We start from the raw sequence: 27,963 nt of genomic DNA on the forward strand, positions 1-27,963 counted from the left end.
CAAGGGAAGTCGGTCTTTGTAGACTGAAGAAATTTAAAGAGAATTTTACAGCCAATACAAAAACATTGAGACGAGCCGACGGTGTCTCAGCGTGGAGACAAACCGACGTTGATATTCAAATAACGTGCAATAACTATTTAATTTTGAATTTTAATTACTTTCTTATGAAGTCAGATTTATTTGAAATATCGGAATTTTTTAAATGGTTCTAAAAATAAGGGCTTGAAACAATTCGTAATCTCTCCTCTGTATGACAGCTGTATGGTTAAAAACTTAAAGGATGACATTCTCCATTCAAATTATTAAATACTGCAATTTCTTCAAATTCTTTTTCTATCAATAAAGTTACAATTGAGGAACGTATAAAACCGTGATCATGTTGACAAAATTTTGATTTCAGATTTTGAGTTATCAACTGATCAATCAATCCAGAGTTCATAAAAGAGGGTTGACATATTATTCTGAGATACAAAAGTATATCAGAAAGTTGTACTTGTTTTGTGTTATTTAATATAGGCAAAAAGTCTCAAAAATTAACTTTCAGAAACCTCAATGAATATTTTTTTAAACGTAACAAACTAACGTTTATAAAAGTTTTTCCATTTTCTTTACTTATATCCATTTTTATAATTTTGATAACTCACTGTAAAATTCTTTCAAATAAAGGTAATCTCCCTCAATGGACTCTTGTATTTTAGAATTGACAAAAAGGTTTTTTTTTCAATCAATTTTTGTCATTGTTTGTTTTTCCCTTTCAGTCATTTTTTCACAATGTAAATTGGATAATTGTACCTTGAAAAATACGAGGTCCAAGTTGCCCCCTCTGATCTGCTCATTGTACTGTCCCATGAACATGTTCAGTCTCTCTTTCAGTGCCTCGAATGTCGGGATGGGCTCGTAAACCTTAAATACACAACAGGAGATAAATTAAAACTAATTGATCCAAACATAAACCGACAAATGTCGGAAAAATTGCTCTTGAACGACAGACGAGGCATTTTAATTCAGGGGCTGTAGATAGATTGCCTCGTCTTTCGTTCAATTCATTTCAGGGGCTGTACCTCCTCTCTTCTGCAACTAATTTTATATTAGCAACGAGCTTTACTTCGGAGCAATAGAGTTCACTCAAAAATGAAGAACGAAAGCGTGAAAAAATCACTTGAGAAGTCAAAGAATGTTCTAGAAGAAAAGCGCAAAATTGTCACGCGAAGAATTTGCATAAAAAAGAAACACACGTTCACAATAATTGCTATGAACTTCGTTCAAGAGCAATTAATCAATTCAGTTAAATGGACAAAAAATGGAGAGTTTAATTAATGCTGACCATAGATAAAGCTAAGGAACAGCTCTAAAAACTTCATTAAAACAGCATGGATTTAAACTGTAATGTAATTTTTACCAGCTTAATATATTCTCAACTGAAAAAAGACAGTTACAAATAGATTATCAGTTAAACTTTACCAACTTTTCAAATCTTTTTTTAAAAATTTTTTTAGCATTGTGTATAAGATGGCTCCGAAAACCAAAACATCAATTGGACAAAGTTTGAATTTAAATAATAAATTTCAAAATTTGCTCAGTCGAAGTTAAGAAAAGTTGAATGTATTCTCGGCCAACCAGATCAAATCTTTAGGGCGCTAAATTTTCAAAAATTCTGATCAGAATCCTTATGATAAAAACGATTTAAATATGTTTAATAGGCGCTTAAAATATCTGAATTTTTCGAACGTTCTAGCTGTTAATTCCGCTAGTTTGTAATATTATGTCTGGATACCATATACGGTGTCTTAGATACCATATCCAAGACCATAATGATTTCTTAGATACCATATCCAAGACCATAATGATTTCTTAGATACCATATCCAAGATCATACAACTTACCATTTGCGGAAATGTAGTGAAAGGCATTCATTTGGTTGCAGTTTTAAAATGTTTTGTCGAATCTTAGAAACCATATCCAAGATCATCTATGGTGTCTTAGATACCATATCCAAGACCATTATGGCTTCCTGGATACCATATCCAAGACCATAAAATGTTCCATCGGTGGGAAAAACATCGAAAACGTGTTGCTCTCCCTAAACTACCATTTTCATGAAAATCTTGAAAATCATACCAAAGATCATTTATGGCTTCTTAGAAACCATAGTAAGATCATGCAAGAAATTTTGCTTAGACTTGGATGGAACCATATATGGTCTTTGATATGGTATCTAAGAAGGGTCATCCCGGGAACCTAATAAAGCAGATTTCTTTCATCCTTTCATCGAATAATTTCTTTCAGCCTAAAAATTATGCGCTGTGACAATTTGTTGACAGTTCTAACATGGTTGGAAAAAAACTAAACGAACCTTGGGTGCATCGAAGTCGAAGTCGTCGGGTTCCTCCCCCGTGGCCTCCGGGGCATCTCGCATGAAGTCCACAAAGTGCATGTCACTTTCGGGTTGCTGTAAAAGAGCTTTGAAGTCCTCCCCCAACAGGTCTCTCGTCTCTCGCAGGACGATGTCATTGAACACTTTGAAGTCTTTCTCGTCTGTGAATCTGAAATAAAAGCAGATACGTTTTCACTGCAGCGATAGTAATTTTTTTTTGGAGTTTATGATTTTATTGCAGTTGCCTTTGTAGTAGTCCTTAATTTTTGTAAAACGACATGGGAGAGGGAGAGTAAGATATATAATTTAGGTCAAATTAGACAAGTTAATTAGGTGTTCGAAATAAACTTTCTTTCTTAAAGGGTTATTGTTTCGAAGGCGCCAGAGAGGTGATTTGAGTGATATATCTTAAACAAACAAATTAATGAACAAAAGCATATTGAGCTGTCGATATATTTAGTTGAATTAGCAAAGTTGTATTTGTGCATCAGGCCAAAGTCGAAGTGAGTGATTTAAGTAAGCTAGAGAGCGAAGATTTGAAGTGAACTAGATTCTTTGAACAGAAGTGGAAATTCAATTTGAAGTAAACAAATGTGCTATTTTGAAGTGACAAAGAAAAGGGGGTTAGCAGAACTTGGTGCCCTGCAAATGTGGGAGTTATATTAAGCGGACGCGTACGAAATTTTAATGTCAGGTACACCCAATGATCCTCTCAGGCTGATATACCTTTTGTGCCAATCCGACTACCCAACCCCGAGCTATTAACACCGGAGGTAAGGTGATTTGAAGGTTTTCGATATTTTAAGTGGAAATATGAACTTTTAAGAAGGAAATAACTGTATTAACCAGTCGAAACTAGGTATACGTGTGAATTAATGCACTGAGTGATCTTGGGACGAGTCTAGGAAGCATAATTATGATTTTTAAGATGAAAATGCAGTTTTAGCGGAAAAGTGGTTAGCACTTAAATTGAAATAGTAAGTTCTCTAAAAGTTGAAGTCTGATTGAACTGAAAATTGGGGGATAGAGTAATTTGGGTACGAGGAATCCGATTTTGAAGTCGGATTTGACCCCAGACCAACCCGCACGGAACTAGCGCACGCCGGTGCTGCAGGACGTAAAATTTAAATTGCTCGTGGAGTTTTGGTAGTAGCCTTATGATTTTTGAAGGATTAGTGTAGCTTTTCAAGGGCTTTCTAATGGTGCTATTTTTAACTTCCTGATGCGACCGGAAGTCGGTGCTTCAGGTTGATCCGAGTGCCGAAAACCGGAAATTGGCATTTTTGAGTGGCCGAATCATTTTGAAATGGTAACAATATGATAACCTGAGACAGTTAGTGACAAAAAATACCCACCCCGGTCAATTTTGACGAACTCGGATTTTTCGGGTTTCGGCACCCAGGACTCCTTAAAAAATTTCAAATTGCAAACGACTCGCAACGGCTATTTGGTAGGTCACGAAACTTGGCAGGCATGTTGGGGGCACCCTATATTCACTAGAAATTTTTACCCGAAGACGTTCTGACCACTACTTCCCGAGATATTGAGTTCTGAAATTCGGGGTCATCCGGGAGGCCGATGAAAAGTGTGCGCGGTCATTGCTCGTGTTCGATTAGGAGTTAGGTTAAAAAAATTGCTGAGTAGGTGTAACTATGGTTGGATTTTCCGCGCCAATAATTATTTTTTACCAAATTGACCCTTCATCTTTGGCTATTGACCCCTAAGTGACCTCTAGAGGTCACACTTTTGGGCTTTTAGGAATATTAGACTTTTCGGCGGTTTTTAACTGGGGAATTGCATGAAATAGTTTCAAAATTGGAAATTACAATTGGTCTTTGGTTTAGGGTTGAGTTTGGTTATTTATTCATCAAATGATTTTTGACAGGTATTGATTGCAGCTAGTTAATTTGATAGCGGAAACAAAGGAATAAATACTTTTCAGAGCAACTTTCAATATTTACTAAGCAAACACTGATTGACATGCCAAGTGCATATATTAGATAAAGTAGAGTGGATTTGTTTACATAAGAGTCCAAAAGTCGCTTACTTAAGATAAGGAGAAAGTTGAACAATGGTTGCTAGCAGTTGAATGACAGACCATAGTTTGATATTGGGTTGTTTGCATAGCAAAGAAAGCCCTCCTACAGAATGTAATAGATTTGAAGTTAAAATTGCAATGTTTACTTTAGAGGTTGAGGTTTGTTTGCTTAAGATAAGAGCGTATTGGTGGAGTATAAATTGAAGTTACAAAGAATTTTTAGAGAGAGAGAGAGAAGCAGACTTTGGAGATTTTGGGAAAACTTCAGAAGTTTGGTTTCGAACAAGCGAGAGAAAATAGTTGGTTTAGTGGGAATTGTAATCGGATTGTAAAATATAAAAGAATTGTAATCGGAAGACCAGTTGGGATACTGTGAGCGTTTTTGGTTTAGTTCATTTTGGGAAAGTGAACCACGGATATTGGTAATATTATTTTAATTACTATTATAAACTGTCTTGAATTTGTCTTTTCCATTGATGTGCAAGTAATTCTCTTACCTTTGTTATCCCTATAACTAGAATTGATATTACGAGCTCAATTGTGAATTAACTTATTTCAAGGCAATCTAATTGGCAACAGCATACAAGAGTGAAAGAGGGGAAATTGCAGAGTAACGAAGTAACGCTTGCTTCACCAATTCAAAACCTTTGGTTTATGTTATTTTATCAATCTTCTGGGCGACAGAGTCCCCTCACTGTTGAGCCTAGTTAGAAATTCAGAAGACGACAGCCTTACGACCACCCACGTTGCAAGCAATGGTAACATGATCACCCGAGGCACGCAATGTGATAGAAATTAGTAAATAGAAAAAAGTAGTAATACTAAGTAGAAATCATAATATTGAAACAAAGAACAATTTAAAGTTGCTATTGATTCATTTGATGATAAAGGTATAAAAGATCTTAATGTTGTACTCAACTTTTTAAAAGTTAATTAAGCAATTATTCAATTTTTATGATAACTTGTAAATATAGTCAAAATAGTCATTTTTCCACTTTTTGTATTTACTAATGTACCATCTATTACATCCCCGGGCCTTGGGTGTTCATATAACCATTAGACTAGTGGTCATTTAGCATCTTATGAGATAATCTACTCAAAACAAAACTAATCATTTTAATCTGAAACATTTCAATTATTTCTGTCTTAATTAGGCTCAATGCGAAAGACTATTTCAGAAACGCTTCATAGCTCTGGTTAGGAAACTCGTGAAAACGCCCAGAAATATTTGATCACCTAAGTCGTACCAATACATAAACAATTATAACTTGCTTGAGTAAATAATAATTACAGCGGCTAACATTTCATATTGAGATCTTGTTAAATAATTATTAAGACGCAGTTGCTTTCTAACAAAGACACTATAACACCTTTATTACTGTTTTTTGAGCCGTTTTTTTGTTACAAAACTACTACACAATTTGGGAATTGTTACATAATTAATGCGTTATTTGATAATAGTTAACTTTAGCTCAACCGACCGAAAAAAAACGTCATAAAAATTGCACGAAACCCTTTCGTGGTCGTTTTCAAGCGACCTTTTAAGCTTATACCCTAAAAAGCGATATCGAAGCTTTCGTATGTCCCTAAACACTTGAGAAAACGACGATAACGGCAAAAAACATACAAATTTTTGTCGTTTTCGTTTAGAAAGGATCTTCTTACTGACAAAATCTCAATTTTAATATAGAAATTTTTCGTATAAGAAAAGAACACGATGCTGAAATCCGACAAATCTTCAACTGTTCGAGTTCTCGAGTTTCACAAATTTGCTTCCCAGAAAATTGTGCCGTGCGATGATCCCCCGACAGCTTTATGTTGCCATGGCAACCGAGTGTTTGCAGGATTCTTTCCATCACGGATTGTGGTTTACGAGCTGTCGGAGTTGGGCACAACTGGTTATATAAAGTCGGCAGTTTTAAACACTGTCGGAATCCCGAATACTATCAAATTTTGCCCCATAGGTTAGTACAAGATATTAAAATCGGGTTCGGGTCTATTACCCCCCCCCCCCCAAGAAAACAGTAACTCATACGAAAATGAACACCCACGAAAACAAACCCCCATATTAACAGTAAATTTTTTTAATTAAACGTTATTAAACGTTAATTTCATCAGTTGTTATTCGGCGGTGATAGATTCTGATCTAATCCCTAGGGCCGCTAAAACATCGCCCTGGCTCGTGAGGCATGTCAAAACTCGTCTAAAAGCAAAGCTCAGATCTTTTCCGTTTGTGTCCCCCCTGTACGTTATGCACTGATCTACTGTTTCTACCTTGATTACTCCAAAAATTTTATTGCAAAAACTGTAAGAAATGTCTCGAAATTTGTGAAAACAGCCTTCACATGATTTTACAAAATAGGTTTTTCCATTATTATTATTGCCTGTTGCTACGTACATGTTGGCAGAAAAAAAGCCAGGAGTATATTCAATCGGATTAATATGTGAAATCCGTTTTACAACTGCTTTATTAGCAAATTAAATCACTATTTTTCATTAGCGAGGGCGTTTAGAAACGGATTTGCCGTCACATTAATTTTTGCTGTGAATGACTTGGACCCAAGTGCCATATTAAATCAGCTCTGAATCATAGTATTTCGCAGTCTGTGTTTTTACTATGTGTTTTTTACTTTTTACCCTGTTCAGACGAAAAATCATTGCAAAAAAAGCTCTATAACAGTCAAGTGAGGATTTTATTTCGGAGTGTTTTTTCTTGGCGGTTTATTTCCTATTTAAAACTGAGCGGGGATTTTTTCGTGTTTTTTCTCGAAGCAGATTAAAGGCATGTCATTTGGGTGACCGAACAGGAATCAAATTCATTCGTCTTTTTCTGCTTTGATTACACCCAAAACTTTTATCTCAAAAACCATGAGAAAAGTCCGGAAAAATTTGAAACACTCTTTTATGCATTTATGAAAAAGGTTTTCCATTATAATTGTCTGTCTCTATGTACAAATTTGCAAAAATAATGCCAAGAGTATATTGGATTGGATTGAAAAGTGAAAAACGTTTGTATAACCGCTTCATAAGTAACTGAAATTCCCTTTTTATAAGTTAGCGAGAGCGTTAAGATAAAGATTTGCTTTAACTGGGGATTGTCAGGACAACACACCCAATGCCATTATACCCAACACCATTATACCAAATGCCATTATACCAAATGCCATTATACCCAATGCCATTATACCCAATGCCATTATACCCAATGCCATTGATTGCCATGGTCATGCCTCAGTGGCCCGTGAGACTTGATATGAAACTATCACAACCAAACATAGGAACAAATTGTCCTCTTGAGTATGTTAAAACATACGCGTAATAGCAGCGGCTAATTTGTAGTCGAATTATTGAACGAAAATATTAAAGTGTATTTGGTATAATGGCATTCGGTATATTGGCATTGGGTATAACGGCATTGGGTATATTGGCATTGGGTATATTGGCATTGGGTATAACGGCATTGGGTATAATGGCATTCGGTATATTGGCATTGGGTATATTGGCATTGGGTATATTGGCATTGGGTATAACGGCATTGGGTATAATGGCATTCGGTATATTGGCATTGGGTATAACGGCATTGGGTATATTGGCATCGGGTAAAATGGCATTGGGTATAATGGCGTTGGGCATATTGTCAAGTAGCCCTTATTAACATAAAGAGGAAATGAAAATGTTGCACAGATGTATTATGAAAGGAAAATCCAAGCGATATGGCGATTGAGGCAGCTAAGAGTTTGTTTATTTTGGTAAGAGCTTATTTTGGTAAGGAAATTCAGATATGTTTAATTGTCACCATATGTTGAGATTAAAAGCATGTGATCTTAGTGTACCTAAAATGAACAACTATGGAAATAAAATGGGCTAATCCTATTTTCTTTTTAAAATATGGATTTTGGCTGCTAAATTTTTTGTATATAAGAAAAGTTCAATTTGAAGGCACTATGTAGATACATTTAATTTGATCTAGCTTAGCCCATTTTTATATGAAAGAGCTGAGTAGCAAATGAGGGGTAAAAACGTTTCGTACTTGTTTGGCACGTTCGATATGTTGTTATCTGATAGAAGTGGGGAGGGGAGAACAATATCAGTGTAAATTTCAATTGAATTTATATTTTGCTCAATAAGTATCGAGATATTAGACAACATTCATAACAATCTTTCTAAAAAAATTTCTTGGGAAGAAATGTCAAAATATTTACGAACTAGGGAGATATTATCAAAACATATTTATGTTATGAAGACATTTCCTTAACAATCTCTTGCTGAGCTATCTCAAGTTTTTCCAAGAAAGTCAAGATCTTGCATCTTTTCGCAAAATCTATCAAGTATATTTTAACTGTCGTTCGTAATTTTAGCCCAAACTATTCTCTCCTTCGAGAAAGACAACACATGCCCGACCAACCCCGAAGTGTCGACCTACGAATCAGGAGAACCCAAGGTGTACGTCTACCCTTTTGCCCTCTGGACCCCGGAACACATGGACCAGTCCCTCAAGATAGTGAGGGTTGGGCGAACAACTGCCCAGAACTACAGGGGGGACATTTTGAGAAGGGCGGCTTACGAAGTGATAGAGATATCATTGGATGATGGAACTACAGACACGGATCAGAAACAGAACAAGGTTTGGAATCCATTGATGATAACCCTAGTTCCTGAAGTCAGATTTCAAGACCTTGCCAGAAAGACGGTTATCTTTCAAGAGTCTAGCAAGATATTGCAACATAACAGACGGTTTTGAACTCAGGTGGTTTGATAATTTTTGAAAAAAAAATAAATGATTTCGCAGTATTATTAACATTTTTAGCGCTTGCAGCTATGGTAACAAATTAAAATAGAGAGAAAACGTTGAAATTTCTAGCTGAAATCCGAAAACTTCTTACTCGTGTGTTCACAGAAAGTAAAGCCTCGAAATTATAACAATCTCTTGGTTAGAAATGGCTTTATGAATTTTTACTCTGTCAAATTTTCTGAAATTGATCATTTGAAATAGTAGTTATCTGAAAAAATTTATGGAGCTAAGTTTCAAAGCTTTTGAACCAAGCATTGAGTTTTGTCATTGCAGCCTGTTGGCCAGATAAAATTTGAAAACAATTCAAAACCAGCAGAGGTTGCAATTTTCAGGTTCCACCACCCAAGTCATGTGCTTTGGACATTTGCCCTTTGACTGGTAACGTGGCAATTGGGTGTGGTCCCAGAGTGTCTGTGTACAGACTGGTCTATGGGGGCGTGCATTCGGACCTCCTGGACTATGAACTCATGCTGTACCTCGACACTCTATTTGTCACTGTTAACCATGTGGAGATACTGAACAGTCACTTCATCGTGGGTAAGGATCGAGACCACCCAGGCTTAGGCCTCAACTTATGAAAACACTGTGCTCGACCCAAAATAGGTATAAAAAGACCACGAGCGATCCAAATTGCCTATGAACTTCTTAGCTCGACTTTAATTGTCGTCTTGACTTCACCTCTGCAAACCAATTTTCTGCATCTGGAATTCGCCGTGACCCAAAACTTGCTTCTGGAAATTTATTGGATTCAAATTAGCACGCTGGACATAAGCTTAACACAAAATGGGGGGGGGGAGGGGTTGACTGTTAATCAAAATAATGAATTACAAAACTTGCATCCAGCTATTGTCAGTCAAATCATGGGTCGAGAAGTAATTTCATGAATCTGCCTCGATAATTTTTTTTTTGCAATTTTATTGCTCACTATTGCTTAAAACACTGTCAGCATGCATGCTCTTTCATCCTTTGATATTAAGGAGAACAAACAATCTAATCAAAATCTGCATTAATTTTATAAAAAAGACATTTCTTATTTTGGAATGGAGAATAGCTTAGTAATAGCTTTCATCTTGGATAATAAGAAGAAAACCACTATACAATTAAACTACCTAATTTCATTCAATCAACTAATGTGGCAATATAAACCCGCTGCGATATCTCCCCTATCAGTTCCAACTGGCAGTATTACAACGCAAAAAGTGGACTGCGGTGGCGCAATGCTGTGTAGTTTTGCTCCGTTGCTGCTTTTGTAAGTTAAAAAGGAATTAAAACAATTCGCAATTTTGCAAAAAGTCGGATTATAAAAAGATTTTTGCTCGTTCAGTGAAAATACCATGCTCGACCGATGAATTTTCCTTTAGGGTAAATACTGAATTTTCTATTCAAAGCTTGACCATTATAATACTATTTCTTGGCCTATGACAAGACCATCTTCGAACCAAAAAAAATGGCTTAGAAAAAATAGTTCTGCTCTCGTGGCCTCTGAACCATTCGATTATTATATTCAAACATCTTAAGCATGCCATAACGAATATTATCAATTAAGGGACCAATTAATGGAATTAAACGTGTGAAAGTGAGGATCAATATTTAAGTTTATCAAGAGAAAAAAACGAAAAATGCATAAAAATGTGAAACCTAAAAAAAGACCAGTACATGAAATTAAGCACCCTGCACGTCTTGTCGACGAGAATGTAGTTTCAGTTCCCTACGCACGTAATATTAATGCAAATAGCTGTTTTGAGATTCTGAGGTCATTTTGCCTATATTTTTTGGCAACTTTTTATTTTGCATCACTATTTCGCACTTTGGAAAACACTGGTGATGTTCACAACAGAAAACGGTCACAAAATAATTAAAAACTTGGGAAAATGTTCTCCCAAAATCAGACAACTAATACACGATACTTCATAGATTAACCGAAATAAACTGCACTTATGTAGCTTAACACTCAGGGTTTTGGCGAATAAGACCAGAAATGAATTGAAGAATAAGGCCTTTAAAAGAACTAAATTCAAAACTTAAATCTGATGAATTAAGCTATTAAGGTGTAATTTATGTAAACAATAGACAAGATCCAACTTTTTCAAAAGATTCAAGTATTTGCAATAGTTGCAGATTTAAGAAAACTTTAAACATTAAACTAAAAAGAGTTACAATTGTGAGTATATATATTTATATATATATATATATATATATATATATATATATATACGTGTGTGTGTTTGTGTTTGTTTGTGTGTGTGTGTGTGTGTGTGTGTGTGTGTGTGTGTGTGTGTGTGTGTGTGTGTGTGTGTGTGTGTGTGTGTGTGTGTGTGTGTGTGTGTGTGTGTGTGTGTGTGTGTGTGTGTGTGTGTGTGTGTGTGTGTGTGTGTGTGTGTGTGTGTGTGTGTGTGTGTGTGTGTGTGTGTGTGTGTGTGTGTGTGTGTGTGTGTGTGTGTGTGTGTGTGTGTGTGTGTGTGTGTGTGTGTGTGTGTGTGTGTGTGTGTGTGTGTGTGTGTGTGTGTGTGTGTGTGTGTGTGTGTGTGTGTGTGTGTGTGTGTGTGTGTGTGTGTGTGTGTGTGTGTGTGTGTGTGTGTGTGTGTGTGTGTGTGTGTGTGTGTGTGTGTGTGTGTGTGTGTGTGTGTGTGTGTGTGTGTGTGTGTGTGTGTGTGTGTGTGTGTGTGTGTGTGTGTGTGTGTGTGTGTGTGTGTGTGTGTGTGTGTGTGTGTGTGTGTGTGTGTGTGTGTGTGTGTGGGTGTGTGTGTGTGTGTGTGTGTAACCTTGCTAAAACAGTTATTTTCCAGGTAATAAAAACTACATATCACATGATGTGTTTTAGCGTCGGGGACCAAAGTGCAGGCGATCTCAGTGGAGATAGACGAGACACTTCCAGTGAAGAAGACCTCCTATGCAGTTATGATGAAGTCTCACACTCTCAAACACACAGCTTCTTCTGCTTCTCTTTACATGAGGTCCAAAATGGCGCTACCCGTAAGACAGCTCTTTAAAAATTTCCATACAACACTAAAAATTTCCCCCAACCCATCTCCCCCCCCCCCCAATCCCCCTCTCCTCCTTTAACGCCGCGTATAGGCATTAATTTGCGCACTGTAATTTGGGCACTTCATAAATCTACGGTGCTTTAGCTGTTCGGGCGCCGCGTCGCGGGCTATAGTCCCAAAAAGGGGAAATTTTATTTGCTTAATTTCCCCTGGGACAAGTTTGCATGTTTCAGTTACTGCGTAGTAAGTTCACTTCTGCGGATACAGTGGGAAGCCACCTGATGACGTCATCAAAAGACAGCATCTACGAGGATGGCAGTCCCACGAGTCCCGGTTATCCGACAGATCACTCGTCAGATTCAATGTTTGGAACAAGCAATAGTGGATCGACATCATCACTAGCTATGGGACACTCGACTATTGCAGGGAAAACTGGGAATTTCAAAAAACACTACAGCGTGAGTTTGGAAAAATATTTCGTGACCACCTGGAATTAGACTTTCGAAGAGAACAAGATTTTCAAAGCGCGATGAATTAATGACGCTTTCCAATATTTTCAGCGGAACTTATCATATTTGGACGACCATTACGTTAAATTAAGTTTTGAAGTTTCATCCCAAATTCAACGAAAAATGAGATCCAAAAATTTCTGTTTTTTTTAAATTTATTGTATGAGTCCTGGAATCTTGAAAATAGCCAGGAGAGTTAAAACTAGACGAGTTAACAAAGTCTTAGCCTGCTAGAACATGCTGAGGCTTTTAAAACCCAATTTTTTGCATTTCTGTTTTGGGATGTACTGTTACTATTGCGAAGAAATTCATAATTTCGGGAGCCAATATTATTAACTTTTTTGCACTGATAATGACATCAAGAATTTTTGAACTCACATTATTTATAATTATTAAGGGTATACTGTATGCCCGCTGTTTGAATTTTTCAGCCCAAAAAGAAAAAGTAGGTTGCAATGAGATGAATTTTTTAGGAAAATGCTCTAAACTCTGAGATCTTTCTGAGCTGCAATGGGCGTCATCAATAAGACACACAAATTGTAATCTGTTTTAGTTGTCAATGCTGGACATGGAGAAAGCCATAATGGCCCACTTGCGAGTACCCAACCCAAGCATACTATCAATCCCCTCATCCTCCACAGCCTCCCTTTTGACCCCTCCTGCAACCAGCAGCTGTTCTAGTTTCGTATACAACGAGGGAGAGATCATCCTTCCCAAACAGACCCGAAACGGACCCCTCAATCACCCCGCCTCGACCGGGGCAGGGGGCGTGGGAGGGGCACGGGCGTCAAATGGGCTATTGGGTAAAATAATTATGAGATGTTGTTTGCTTATTTTATGCCACAGAATCTTTTGGAATACCCCCCAAGTACTGAAAGACCTTCACGTGGAAAACAGAATTATTGAACCAAACAATCAAGAAGAACAAATTGGGTATTATGGCCTTGGATAAATTATTATGAAACCCAATTTATCATGGGTCAGTAAGTAAACTTAGATTATTTCGATAGAGTAGCGAAACCTGAATTGATTAACTTTTGAAACTACTTTTAATAGTGACTGGTTTCATGATTGATTCAGTTTTTTAAAATCCTGAATACGCGCCATTAGGATGACATAAAAGCAGCCATCCATTAAAATAACTCTTGAAACCCGTAAAAGTTTATAAGTCTGCATAATATAGACCAGCAGTATATACAGTAATTATAACAATAGTCCAATAATTGCTACAATTTTCAGTTGATAATTTTAAAAAATATATATTTCAACACAATAATTTTCCAGGTCCTTCTTTCATGCCCCTGGGTCGAGTAGTGGAGGCAATTTGGTCGCCTCAATTCGAGACAGACCAGCTCAAGTTCAAGAGGAAACAGTTGCCCAATCTGTGTGTGAAATACCTGTACTACAGATTGATGAAACCCAAACTCGTATCTGTTCAGTTCTCCCCACGATACTCAAAAAGTATCTCATCAATTTTAGAACTTTGAGATGTATTGTGGAGGTTTTTATTGCGAAACATTCCAAAAACAAGTTTGAAAAAAAATGCAATGGAATACCCAAAAAATTGTCCAATTTAGGCGTGAGAGGCGTGAGAAGACGTCGTGTAGAAAATAAAGGCAAAGATAATCAAATTAATTAGAGCTAATTTTTATGTTAATTAATGAAAGATCTTTAATGGGCAGTATTTCAGCCTTTTTATAAATTTAGATTGAAGAATACAGAGTTGAGAGTTATTGAGATTGTTTTCCAATAGTGAAAATAACCTTTTTGCATATAACAATCAACAATCAAAAAAGCCTTGATAAAAGTCATTGACTTGATTAGCAGTTTTGCTCTCTTTCGCGGTTTTGATTGTTATCTATTGAGTTATTTTTACTTTCCAAACTCATTTTAACACCTCATTTTAGTTCCTGCCGAAGGAACAAAGCTTCTCAATCAATCCATTTTCTCGCCCTTCTGTCCTGCACGAAACAACACATCCGAAAATCAACATCAACAACAACAACAACAACAACAACAACAACAACAACAACAACAACAACAACAGGAAGATGAATCAACGGAAATTCAAGATCAAATCCTAATCAGCCAACTGTCCCTCATAATCGCGGCCCCCCACCTTGGAGTGTGTGTGGACATTACAAATGAGGTCACGTGCGTGGCAGAATTCCCCTTTGCGGGCGAGTGTGTGTCTATGTGTGGTGACGAGTGTTTCATGTATGCAGTGTTTAAAGACTACTTAGAAGTCTACACTAGCAAACATCTGAGCATTGAATGCGCTGTTAAGGTAATGAAAATACATGACGACTTAACCTTGTGAAATGACAGTGAACAGATTAAATGAACAAATTATGAAAGTTAACCAAAAATGGTCATGATGTATAGTTAGTCCCATAGAGTTACAACCCATGCAAAGATTCGAAAACTCCCAACATGAAAATGAACAAGGAAATGCTGATCTTTGAATATTTTAAAATTGAACTTTGACCTTTGAAAATTTCACAAACTACAAACGAATCTTTAAATAATAACTTGGGAGCGTTGAAAAAATTACATTAAAATTTAGGAAAACGGAAGCTGACTAAATTATTGAATTTGGCAATTTCATTGAATTGTTGAAGTAAAATTACCAAACCGTTGCGTGATTGGTATATACATAGTATGTCTTCTTTGTTGCAAATATGTCTGACCTCTTGATTAGAATTTTAAATTAGGTATTTTAAAAAGAATCAAAGTCTGCCTAATTCAGTTACATATAAGGCGCAAAATTGAATATTGGTTTAGTTCCATTACACAAATAGGCCGACAAAAAAACAAAACTACATATTTATTTTAATGTCCTTTCTATGTATCGTAAGAAAACTTACGGAGTTTTCAGGAAAACAAGCTTTGTGGAAATTCTTGCGGTTTCAGAATTCTCAAACTTAATCTCCATCCAACTTCGAAGAAAGACAAACAAAAAGTATTGTTGAGACAATTTGGTGAGTCTATAAAAACAAATAAACATATATAAATTGATATATACACATTTATCTATTCTCAACAAAAAGGGCTGTGGCTGTCCAAGAGTTTTTTCAGAACTTCTGAAAAACAAAACAAGTTCTATCTTTTATATTTTTACTTCTTGACACCTTTTTGTTCTTAAATAAACATTGGTTAATAAATCTGTTAAATTAGAAACTAACCCAGCAGTAACTCTTAAACATTGGGTAGGATGTGTATGTTACAACGTTTACCACTCGCGTATCAGTGCCTTTTCATCTGTAAAAATGCAATGGCTTTTTTTAGCGACAAACTTAAAATGATTCTGAAAATCAGCAAGTTAGGTCCGGCAAATTTTAAGAATTCAAGTGTGAAACAGTCATCCGAGAAGTGGAGTAAAAAAAGGTCTTAGAACAACCATCAAGCGATAATTCTGCCACACGTTTGCAGTAACGGCTTCAAATTCCGTTCGAGAGCAATTTAATATTACATTTCAGTGTAATAAAAAAAGAGACTATCTCCTCTAGAAAATGACAGAGAGGTTTTATTTGGTTTCCATTTTGATGAATTGTTGGTCCTTAATGTAACCAGTAAAAAATACTTCCACCTCAAATTTTCTAACCTTGCCACTCACTAATTTCTGATGGAATGTCGTTGTTTTCATTATTGAGAATTTGTAGCATCTGCTGAAGCTGCAATTCATTTTCCCAATTCAGGTTTTAAAAAACTTTCACCAATTTCTGCACAATTTCCGAACATCTACCATCAACTAATATCAACATCAGGTTGGTTAATCTGAATGTTAAGTTTTGCTGATTGGTCAATCCGACGTATTTCTCCAGACGATTTTTGATTCAACATGTCTCGAACATATATTCGTCTCTTGCTCTTTCACTACACCTTTTTGGTAGGTTGGACAGTTCATTATTTCTTCGTGCTCATGGCTGCTCCTGGGGCAGAATTTGACTAGAGCCTTTATTATCAGTTATGCTAATGAGATAAAGAAGATCATTTATTTGGATGACTTTCGACAAGGGTAGAATTTTTAGTAGCATTATTTCCTTTAATCCATCTATGAACGTTTTTCTGGAACCCCTCATGAAGGAGACGTTGACCGTAATTTGCCGTTGAAAAAGTAGTCAAGAAGTGAAAAAGATTGATGTTTTCTTCTATTCACAGCTGACAAACTGCTACTCAAATTATTGATCGCAAATAGACCACTGAGCTCTTCTATAGTCTCTTATAAGAATAGTTGCATATGAATTCAAAAATGAAAGCAAAGTATTGTTGAAGTGCCATTGAGATGAAGTTTACCTCATCTTATATTATGATTGGCCCTATTAACCTAGAGACATATCAGAGCAAAAAATGTTTCCAGATATTTTTCAGCTTCAAAATTTTTTCTAGGGTGACCAAACATCATTGCGTTTGCACCCATGAACAGAACTGTCCCTATACTTTTAAAAAAAATTAACTTTTGCCATTTTTCAACAATTTCAGGATGACAATACAGACACTTCCAAGTTGTCAAGTGTGCCTCAGTTCCTGGCCGACCTCTGGACTAACCAGTCTATCTTCATGTGTGGGCGACAGAATTTCTACTCACTCACAAAATTGGAAAGGTTACAGACATTAACTTTGTGCACGTTCTATTGTGGTTGTTTTTACCTTCACGTCCTACTGCTGGTGTTTTTTATGTTCTCACGCCCTGAAGAAATCAGAAAAATTGTTTCACGTTGTAATGTTTGAAGTGATGATTTTGAACTATTATTTATTGAATAATTATTTCTTTTATCAAACAAAAATTTAAAGAATACATAATGTATTAACTGTTGAGACAGGAGGAATAAAAATGCTACAATAAGAAAAATGTTGCCGAAACATCGGACAAACTTGACAAAACTTGAAAACTTGAAAAATACAGAGATAATGAACACTTTTCTCCATTTTGATAAATTGAAATTATTTCTAAGGTTGTTGAGAAATCAGACTAAGTTAATCATTACACGACTTAATTTACATTTCTTAAAAATAGCGTAACTCAAATAGTGAAATATAAAAACTAACGAGAAATATGAAAAAAGGAAACAGAAAAAGAAAATCAGTTTTTAAAATGAGAAATGTTTCAGGTCGAAAACAAGCGGAGATTCCATTTTACTTCAAAGCATATTCAACACTACCCAATTAGGAGGGGTCGTATCATCAATATCAGTTCAACAACAACAGGGACTGGCCACTATGACGTCATCATCGGGTGTTATTGGGTCACGTGACGTGAGAGGCAGTAAAAGTGTGAGCACCGTATACTGTCTGGTTAAAGAGAGCGTGCAAGAATGTTGCCAAGCCATGCTTTTAAGAGCGGAGAGCCTCAAGGTTAAACAGGAAATTTGACATAATTAATTGTGATAATCACGTGATCTAACGTCTCTTCGAAATTTCAGAAAAAAAACTTTAAAAAAAGTTTGCAAGCGGATATCTATACTATTTAGATTTATGATTGATCTAGATTTTTTTTTGAATTGTTGAAGAAATGTGATGAAAAGCGCTGATGTTCCAGAAATTTAAGGACGAAAGTTTTCATTGATCTCCTCTAAATTGCATGCGCTAAAAAGCTAAAACTACGCAAGAACTGTAAGTAACAACTGCAACTTATAATAACAAGGAGACTTGGTAAGGTGCGTTCGAACATAATGTTCAAACCCCGCTCATCCGCATTTTTGACTTAATGGTCTACCAAATAAGGAACAGAAAAAATCATTCAAGCAGTCACATATAGTGCATTGAATGAATAATGTATGCCGCCTTAGAGGGCCGATGAAATGTGCTATTGATGAGACTGCGAGACAAAGCAAATGTGAAAGTCAAGTAAAAACAAACATTTACAAAACTCAGAACTCGATTCTAAATTTAAAAGAAAACAAGAAGGCTCGGTAATGTGCGATGGCACATAAGGTTCCGACCCCGCCCATCCACAATTTTGGCATAATTGTCTACCAAATGAGGAACAGAATAGAAAAACCCAAAAATTATTTTTTGGGAAGCCCAAAAAAGCCCAAGTATTTTTCAAAAAAAATTGTGTATGAACGATAAGATAGCCTCCAAAGCAAACAACTCAATGGAGTAAAAATTGAAGCATTAGATTGCTGTGATATGCCAATATTAAGAAAGGGAGTCGAGACGAACAGCAAAATCAAACAGCAACAACAACAAACATTAATTACATCAAAAACTTTATGTCCATTTTAAAAAACAAAAATCAATAACAAAGTCAGCATACCGTCAGATAAACGTAAAACTAAACAAAATAACTTATAAATCACCACAAAAGATATGGACCAGTCCATAAAAAGGTTCGGTAACAATTAGACAAAAAAAGAACAAAAACAGTAAAGTTTAAAAATTCGCTTTTTTTTGAAACAATTAACTTAAAAGTAATGAAAACCATTAGAAATCAAGTAAATTATCCCAAAAATTTACAAGTACCAACGTATAGAAAAGCATTAGGACCTGTCCTTATTCATTTTATTAAGCGGCTAAAAAGAACAACAAAAAAAACAACAAACAAAGTTCAATTGAATTTTGTCAGAAAACGATGTCAAAACCGTCAAGCCATATTTTGGCCCTCAAAATAAATTCAACTGCTACATCTTCCAGCACCGAGAATGTAGAATGTAGCCATTTATTAGTGAGACTAGGTAACAAGTAGACAAAAAAGAGAGAAGGGCAAAAGTATGTAATAATTTTGATTTTTTTTCGAAACAAAATTATATCCAAAGTCATGAAAGACTTTGTTTACAAAATGAAAAATTAAAATAAGGCCATTTATTCATCCAAAGGAAGCCTTTGAGACCTGCAATTATCCAGCAAATGTCTTGCGTCTACAAAAAGAACGTCAAAATTGACAAAAATCAAATTAATTTACTTTTTTTAAATGAAAAACCGCTGTCGAAGTCAGTAGGGTCATAACGCATTCTTTAAAAAAAAGTATTTGAAACATCGATCATTTTGACACCTTCCCTTGACACCCATAATGTCATATTTAACCTGTAATTAAAGGAGATTAGGTAAAAAAAGAAAAATAAAAAGAACATACTAGCGAAATTAGAAAGTTTTTTTTAAGTTTTGGAAAACGATTGTTTTCAAAGTCATGAAAACCATCAGCTATCTATTATTATCAGAATTTTAGCTCATCTATTCTTTCATGAAAAGCTAGGGAAATCTATTACTATACAGGAAGTTTCATACGACCGAAACGACAAAGTAAAAATGACAGTTAAGGACAAAATTAAAAAATTCAATTAATTTCTTCGAGAAAGAAGTGTCGAGGCCGTTAAAACGATAATCTACATCTTTCAGGATTTTAATATATTCAATTGTATTTTATTTAGAACGCTCATAATGTGAAATGAGAACTGTCAATAATGTGAAAATGTGACTAGAAAACGTGAAAAAATGTGACTAGAAAACGCAAATATCTAAAAACAAAAAAATCTAAAATCTAGTAGTACCAAAACCAGAAAAAAATAACTTTAGGCTTAAAACCCCAATCGATAATAAACTTTAATTCAGTAGAATGAAGAAGAGGAAAAGTTCTTTAAGCCATTATTTCTCTAAAAATCAATTATTTTTAAAAGTCGAAACGATCATAAACTATCAAGTAAAAAACTAGATGCATTAGGAAGCCAATTGGACCTATCACTCCTGAGCTTTAATTTGATATGTTCTGTTCTTTATTATTATAAAAGGTCTTTATTTAAAAAAAACACCGACTGATTACAACCCGAATTCTTTTTGGATTGTAACAGTCCATGATTGGCCCAAAACTAGCCCTGCTAATGCTTATTGTCCTTTAGGAACAGCTGATTTTCAAATGTTGTAGATATGGCTTATTTATTAGTTGAAAATTCAAAATAAATTCTGCATTTTTGATAATCAACGAGTAAAGTTAGCAAAAAACGGCAAGTTTTAATTACAGAACACTCTCAGCGGAAGTTGAAGCAGGAATAGCCCCCTTCTGAGTCTACAAAGTTTGTATTAGTGTTGTTTGGGGGTATACTGTCGGCAAATTCAATCAAAATTGACTAAAGTAGCTTATTTTGTGCTGTTTTTGATGAAAAAGGCTAAATTTTGAAATATTTATCCAGAGTTTTTGATCAAAAAATTAAATCAGAATAATCAAAAATGCTTGTTTGTTTTTAAAAATAAAATCAACGATACTATTCCTAAAAATTTTAACAAATTTTAGCAAAATTTTAGACAAAAATTTTGGAAAATGTGAATAAAAACAACGTGAATTCACACATTCTTTTCTCAGAAGTTTAAACCTCAATAACTCCCTGTAGAAAACGAAAATCATAAAATCTTTTTAATTCCATATTCTACGCTGGACGAGCTTTCTTATGATACCAGTCTCAACTCTCTACGATGAATATATCGATCGGCGAAAATTGATTGAACATAAAAAACCCATTTGAGTATATAGTTCCTCCCCCCTCAAGAGGGTTGAGGTCGGAACAATAATAACATAATCAAAATGGCATCAAAATAATCAAGATGACACCTAAACTCAACAAATTAACCTCTGCTTTTTCGAAAAATATGAAACTTGTCCTTAATGAAAGCCGTAAAAATTCGAAAAAAGACTAGAGAAAGGGCAAAGTTCAAAAAATAAGTTTCCAATTTTAAAAACGATTATTCTCTAAGTGACTAAAGCCTTGAGGTACCAAATAATGTCGTTAAAGATTTATTTATACCTATTGATGTATAATTGGGGAAGCAGTTGAAACCTGTTAATTTATACCTCTTAAGGAAGCAATTCAGACTTGTCATAATCCAGATTTTGTCATACGACCGCAAAAAGAACGCCAAAAGAAGCAAAATTTCTGTTAAAAAAAATCAAATAATATATCAAGAAAACAGTGTCGCAGCCGTTAAAACGATAATGTATTCACGGCGAACGTTAACTAAGTTAAATCGCGCAATCTTTGAAAGCCAATGTGACCTCGAAATAAAGAACAAAGAACAACCTCAAAAAATCGCAGATTTCTAAAAAAAATGCGTAGTACCAAAGCCAAGTAGCCATTAGTTGAGAGCAAAACAGTTATAAAGATGGTATTTGGGTTCGCTAGAAAGAGGATACGAAAAAATGTCTAGAACATCAGCGCATTTCATCACATTTCTTCAAAAATTCTTCAAAAAATCTTCAAAAAACTCCCGGTCTTTTCCGTTGCCCCCCCCCCCCCGGGTTTTTCCCCCGTAGATATTATGCATTGTTATATAGTGCATTACTATGTAAAAATGGGCGTAGAAGATATATGCCCACTAAGATGGGGGCGAAACAGAATAGATCCAAAAATCATCTCGACAGATTTTTTTTCTGTTTCAGTGGGTGGCTCAGAGTCTATACCTCTCCGTGGTGCTGGAAGTGTGGGTGTTGCTACTGAACAACTACAATCAACAACACGAGGAAATGTTTAGACAAGTGAGCAGTAAACTCCTGGACAGTATGGCTCTGTCTCCTGCGCTGAGCGAGATCTCATTTCAACGAGTGGTCAAACGGAACTCAAACACTTCCAGGTTCAAATAAAGTTCCCATTTTAGGTTAAAACTAAGTTCTTTTTTGGCCAGAAGCGCTCCACAACATATAAAAAAACAACAGAACATTTTTTATGTAAATTTTGCAAAATTCATCTTATGTCTGTAGGTTCCAGGTGGAGGAATCGGCTCCTATGGTTCCGACCAATGTCCTGCAGTTCCTCATTGACAACAGCGACACCTCCCCAGCCGAATTCCTTAACGACCTCTGCCAGAGTGCAAAAGTTAACCAGGTAACACATTATCTATTATACCCAGCTATACTTCTAATCAGCCCATTGAAGGCTGCACACGTGGGTTGTGGGACGACTCAAACAGGACAAAAAAGTAACATAATAGACAATATAACAACCAATTAAAATATTTCTGATGAAAAAACCCGCCAGTCAGAAAAATCAGGATTTCAGTTACCATTTAAACTGATGACGTTTGCCGACGTTTTGCTAAAATAAGAAAGCATGCGAACTCTATAAGACTGAAATACACAATTTGAATAGATTTAACCAGTTTATCAGAAAGACCTTATCAAGTTCTTTAACTTTACCTTTCCTAAATCAAACACAAAACTAAGATTGATTCAAAGTTTTGAATTCCTTCTGACTTTCATCAATTCTCTTTACAATCTTTTCTATACACGTGTCGAGGAAGTCTCTGGAATATATGCAAGATCACACTCCAAATCTTTTCCGTTTGTGCCCCCCCCCCCCCACTACGTTATGCTCTCCCAGTTATAGAGAACGTGCCATTACAAAGTAAATCATTATGTAAAAATATGGCAGGTGCGTCTGGGGGTGCAAATAATAATAATATGCACCCACTAAGCTGGGGGGTGGGGTGGGGGGGGCATAAACGGAAAAGATCCCGCACTCTTTTCAGAATAACGTGCGGATAATTGCTCAAGTTGTGTAAGAATTGGGCTGAATTTTGCAGGGGATGTCAATAGACGTGTGTGCTCTGAACCTAGTGACAGAAGGGGGGCCAGAATGGACTAAGTTGCTGAGAGACTCAGTGGACTCTGATCCCAACATCCTGACAGACCTCCTCTCTCTTAGTCTGACCTATGCTCCCCATTTAGTGTCCAGACTACTCTACGGGGGACAGTTCCAGTTTTCAAGATACCTAACAGCTAATGAAGTAGGTTCAAACTCAAAACAAAATTTTTGGGAATCATTCTGCCCCCCCCCCCCCTCCCCCCCCCCCCCCCCCACATAATTTATGCCGCTTCCCCACTGTTTTTGATCCCCCAGTGTGTTTATGCCACCTCCCCCGTGTTTTCTATGACCCGCCTCTCCCTCCCCCACCTCCAACGTGCGCCTGGGAAAAAATATGCCCACTAAGCCTGGGGGGTCTTTTGAAAACATAGCCTGGTGATTTTGAACTGATATGCTTAACATAAGCGAGTTGCTTATAGTTTTGAAAGTTTGGACAAAAAATTAGATAGGAGATATCAGGGAGGAAAACGATGTAAATTATTTGTGCCCATTTCAAGGTTGCCAGCTATTACACAAAAGAGACTTTGCTCCTGGGTGGTTACGTAATGTCCTCATTTGACAAAGTCGCCAAGGCCTCAACACACGCAGCTTGCAGCCAATTTGAACAATTCGGCCAATCTCTATCGTCGTTAAAATTAGACGATTTTATCCAAACAGTCACCGAAAATATCAGCCTTATGTTCTGCTCAAACGAAAAGGAATCTGTTTTCTATTTCGACAATCAACCCAATCAATCGAAAGAACTGAAGATTTCGACTGAAAATCACAGACATACAATGTTCGCTCAACTGCTTAGCAAAATTCACCCAGAATTTTACATTTCAGCACTTTCAAATTATTTCGAACAGGAACTCATTTCTAAAGAAAGTGCTGTTAAATTCTGCTCATCAAGTTATAACGAAGACATTCAGTCCATTTTCAGTGTACCCGAAAACTTGGTAAATTTAAGCTTGAGGTTCCTGCTTGAAAAAATCATAAACAGCCAAACATTTAAATCTCAGCTCAAAAAGGACTTAAATTGCGACATTTTCATAACGGCGTTGGTAAAAATCTATTTAATGGAAGATGCTGAAACAGTTACGAAAGCGCGAAAACCCGACCAGAAACCCAAAAACGTCAGGTTGCCCACAAATAGCCAGTTTTTCCAGGATTGCTTTCAGAACATGTTAGACAATCACGATTTTGAATGGATCAAAATTCTGCCCCCATTTTACAGCAATGCACGACAAATGGCCTGCTGCAGCAAAGGTAATTGAATTAATTTTTCACCAAAAAAATTACCAATCCTGGGTTTTAATTTACCATGTTTCACCAGTTGACTCGATTTTGGACATTAATGTTAAGACCGTGCAATTAACGTGCAATAATCATACGACATATTGAACAAATTGAAATTTTCAGACAACCAAAATTTATTACATGATCTTGCACGACAACCATTCCTTGTCAAAGAAAATTTACCTGTCCATTATTTGGTGATTTTTGAAAATTCTTGGCGTAAATATTCAATGATTCAGGCGAATCACTTCAGCAAATTGAAAAGGGAATCTGTTATTATTTAACTGATCAATTTAATCAAACACGTCATTGAAACAAGGAGGATCGGTAATGTTTGTTCACAAAAAGACCCAACCCGTCATACGCCGAAAGCATAAAAGTTTGAAAATATATTATAGGTTTCCTTAGAACAGAGATCCAGGGCCTGCTGATGCCCTTTTGAAGATAGAAACTTCTGACCGTACATGTTGACGGTATTAATTTGACAAATTCAAAATTCAGTTCTACGTAAATTTTGAAAGCAAACGTGTTCAGAAGTTTAAGAGAAAACAAAACAGACTAATGTCGGACTAGTTTCACTAATACGTTTGGCGTGAGCTGATTTTGGTTCAGCTGGTTTTTGCTGCCGGAGGTCAAGCACAATGGTTTGTGGCAGAGAAGTTAGCAATGTCCAGTTTTCATACAGTTTAAAAATAAATAAGAACCATTAAACAAAGCAGACATTTAATGAAAAGAGATACAACAAAAATTAGTTTTTTACATATTTGAGAATTAATCATGCAACAGTTTCAGAGCATTAGTTGTCCATACCATATTTAATAATGTAAAAAGTTTGTGGTGAAATTTGGATATTTAAGAGACATGAAAATTGAAAATGAAATTTATCATTTTGAAATATTGACTATTTTTTTCAATAGCTTTTCAATGTTACTACTTTTGTAGTTTTCCGCACATGATATTCATCGGCAAAAAATGCCTTCACAACAAAGTAGGGCTGTTCCTTAAACCTATTTACTGGGTTGGAACAAAAACCAGGCCCCTTATCGATGAATTGTTTTCCGAGCTATATCTAAATTTCTAAGTCATCGAATTTACGTTTACAAGCTGACGATGAAAATTGCATATTCAAAGGCAATCAGACCGACAATTGCTCCGGCGCTTCTGTTGCTATTAGGCAAAAATTCTCCAGTCGAGACCGGATGCTTATCTTGCAGGAAGCTGTCAGATTTCGATAGATAGATGGTGATCTTCCAACACCTGGCAGAAAAATGATAGTCATGCAAGATTCTGCCAGAAAACGGCTTATCTGGCAAAATCTGTCAGAAGACTGGCTGTCTTGCAAGATTCTGACAGAAGATTGGTTAGCTTGCAAGATTCTGACGAAAGCGAAAGAGTTCAATCCGGTTTAGCTGCATTTCAATTGGTTAATAATATCTATTCTGCTCAAATTATTCTCTCAGAAAACTTTTTCCAGTACACTTAGTTGTCTTGAATAAATATTAAACAGCGCTTGATAACAAATTACTACATATGATTGTTTACTGAGTTATTTTTCCTTTTATTTCACGTAGAGTACATGAAATACTTATTGTGCGTCAATGAAACACAAATAGTTACAACAAACTCATTTTCTTATTTCATCAGTTTTCCAACTATTTTAATTAATTATTGCAAAAGTATGTAACATACTCTATTAGCGTTATGTTGTTGCACAGCAAACCAACATAAAAAATCCCAAAGAATCAATTTCGAAGGTATCCCAAAAAAATTTTATATTACAGGAACCTTACAAAAAATTGTTATCTTTTGTTAGTCTGACAGAACTAGCTACTTTTTATTATTGCAGATCGAGTTTGTAAAATTAGTTATTTCCAATTCGATTGAAATTTTTTTAATTTAATTTATTTAGCTTTCAGACGTACTGGATTCAGTCAAATGGTGTGGGAGTTTGAAGCGAAAAGAGCCAAACCCTCAATTGATATCATTTTTTAATTAAAATACTTGAAGGCAGATTAAAAAAAACAAGTTTGTAGAATCAAAAATTCTACAAACCTGTTCTACAAACGTCAAAAATTCTACAAAGCCAATCTCTCAATTGATAGCAAATATTAAATAATATTTGAGGGCAGATTTGAAAAAGAACAGTTTTGTAGAGTCAAAAATTAGATTTAGAAGCGGTACTTTGGAAACTTGATACGGCATTACACGGTGCTTCGAGGCATTAGCAATCTTTCAAAAGCACATTTCAAGTTTGCTACTAAATTTCAATTTTAGTGTCTAAGTTTTCAATCAATCTAAAACAATCATACGGGAATTTTTCTAGATATGTGAAAAATATATGAATATTTCTAGATAATCAACCCAGTGAGCGCACATCTGGAAAGTCCAAAAAACCTCTTTCGGGAGTGAACAAAACATCATGCGAGGCGCTACCTTGTCCATGTCTGAGCTGCCGGAAGTACATTATAGCCGCTCAGAGCCTTCTTTCAACTGATGATTACCCTCTAGGGTCAATCGCCCTAACACAACTGAAACAATGGCTCGGGCAACATAACCGAGCACTAGCTCGCGAAAACCCGATTTCTGTTACGAGGTACTACGAATCGACCGAAAACCTGATCGACTTCAAACTCAATTTTAAGAAGCTTGTGATAGACTCATTAGGGCGGTCCGATTCAAAATTTATCTGCTTGCTGATTGTCTCAAACTTGGTACGAATGGAACCGAACGACGTTAAAAATCTTTACAAAGAAGTTACCGAGAACACTTCCGACCAATTAGAGGTCGAACTAACATTATTACGTCATTTGGCTGCTGAAATCTCATTGGAGGAAATGGTTCGGTTAGTTCCACCCGAACGAAAGCTTGAAAAGTATATTGACGTGTTGAAATTGTGTGATAAGTATAACAATACAGCTGCAGGCGATGATTCGTCGACGAAACAGCGACGAAGTACAAATTTCAGGCGTGTCCGAAGGCCGAGCGGTCCGGCAATCCGGATAAGTGACACTGAGTTGAAAGCTGCCAGATTGTCATCAGCAGAATTTATGATTTGATAATTACAATAACGGTAACATTCACACTGCTGATATAATTTATACATTTTTTTTCAAAAATTAATTTTCTAATTATATCATTCTCTTTTTCCCCACTTTGCCATGAATGGCAAAACCTTTCTTATATAATATTTAAATCAAGTAAAAAAACTGTTATTTTAAAGCAGAAACTAAATTAAATGCAGCTGAAACTTAAAAAGCTTTTGACTTTAAGCGTCCTAACCCTCTTATGTGTCGTTGCACCATTAAAATGTACAAAATACCAGGCCAAGGAACAGTGGAGGCGCTGTTTTATGAGATTTTTGTTCCGACCCCTCTTGAAGGGGGAGGAACTAAATACTCAAATGGTTTTTTGTTCCGCCAA

At 35.9% G+C, this 27,963-nt stretch overlaps 2 protein-coding genes across 3 annotated transcripts in view; one reads left to right on the plus strand and one right to left on the minus strand.

The window, feature by feature from the left end:
• LOC142337957 (dynein axonemal heavy chain 5-like) overlaps positions 1–27,963 on the minus strand; it is a 428,573-nt gene that overhangs the window by 28,373 nt on the left and 372,237 nt on the right. Inside the window, exons 51-52 of the mRNA XM_075387590.1 lie at positions 2,354–2,543; positions 793–903 (exon numbers count right to left, since the gene is read on the minus strand). Coding sequence (XP_075243705.1) covers positions 793–903; positions 2,354–2,543 — 301 coding nt within the window. The remainder of the gene's footprint in view (positions 1–792; positions 904–2,353; positions 2,544–27,963) is intronic.
• LOC142337427 (uncharacterized) lies at positions 5,640–27,674 on the plus strand. 2 transcript variants are annotated; one of them, XM_075386640.1, is made up of 16 exons: positions 5,640–6,376; positions 8,771–9,036; positions 9,537–9,741; positions 12,026–12,177; positions 12,422–12,646; positions 13,251–13,500; positions 13,982–14,158; positions 14,605–14,690; positions 14,721–14,984; positions 17,180–17,301; positions 17,809–18,052; positions 22,065–22,255; positions 22,383–22,506; positions 23,204–23,407; positions 23,763–24,513; positions 26,896–27,674. In XM_075386640.1, the coding sequence occupies exons 1-16, from the start codon at positions 6,130–6,132 to the stop codon at positions 27,597–27,599; spliced, it is 4,212 nt and encodes a 1,403-aa protein (XP_075242755.1). In that variant the 5' UTR covers positions 5,640–6,129; the 3' UTR covers positions 27,600–27,674. The 2 variants fall into 2 exon arrangements, with proteins under 2 accessions (XP_075242755.1, XP_075242754.1); XM_075386639.1 differs by having other exon boundaries at positions 14,605–14,984.

The sequence above is a fragment of the Convolutriloba macropyga genome, chromosome 4 (genome assembly GCF_964194025.1).
Source record: "Convolutriloba macropyga chromosome 4, txConMacr16.3, whole genome shotgun sequence".
Taxonomy (NCBI): Eukaryota; Metazoa; Xenacoelomorpha; order Acoela; family Convolutidae; genus Convolutriloba; species Convolutriloba macropyga.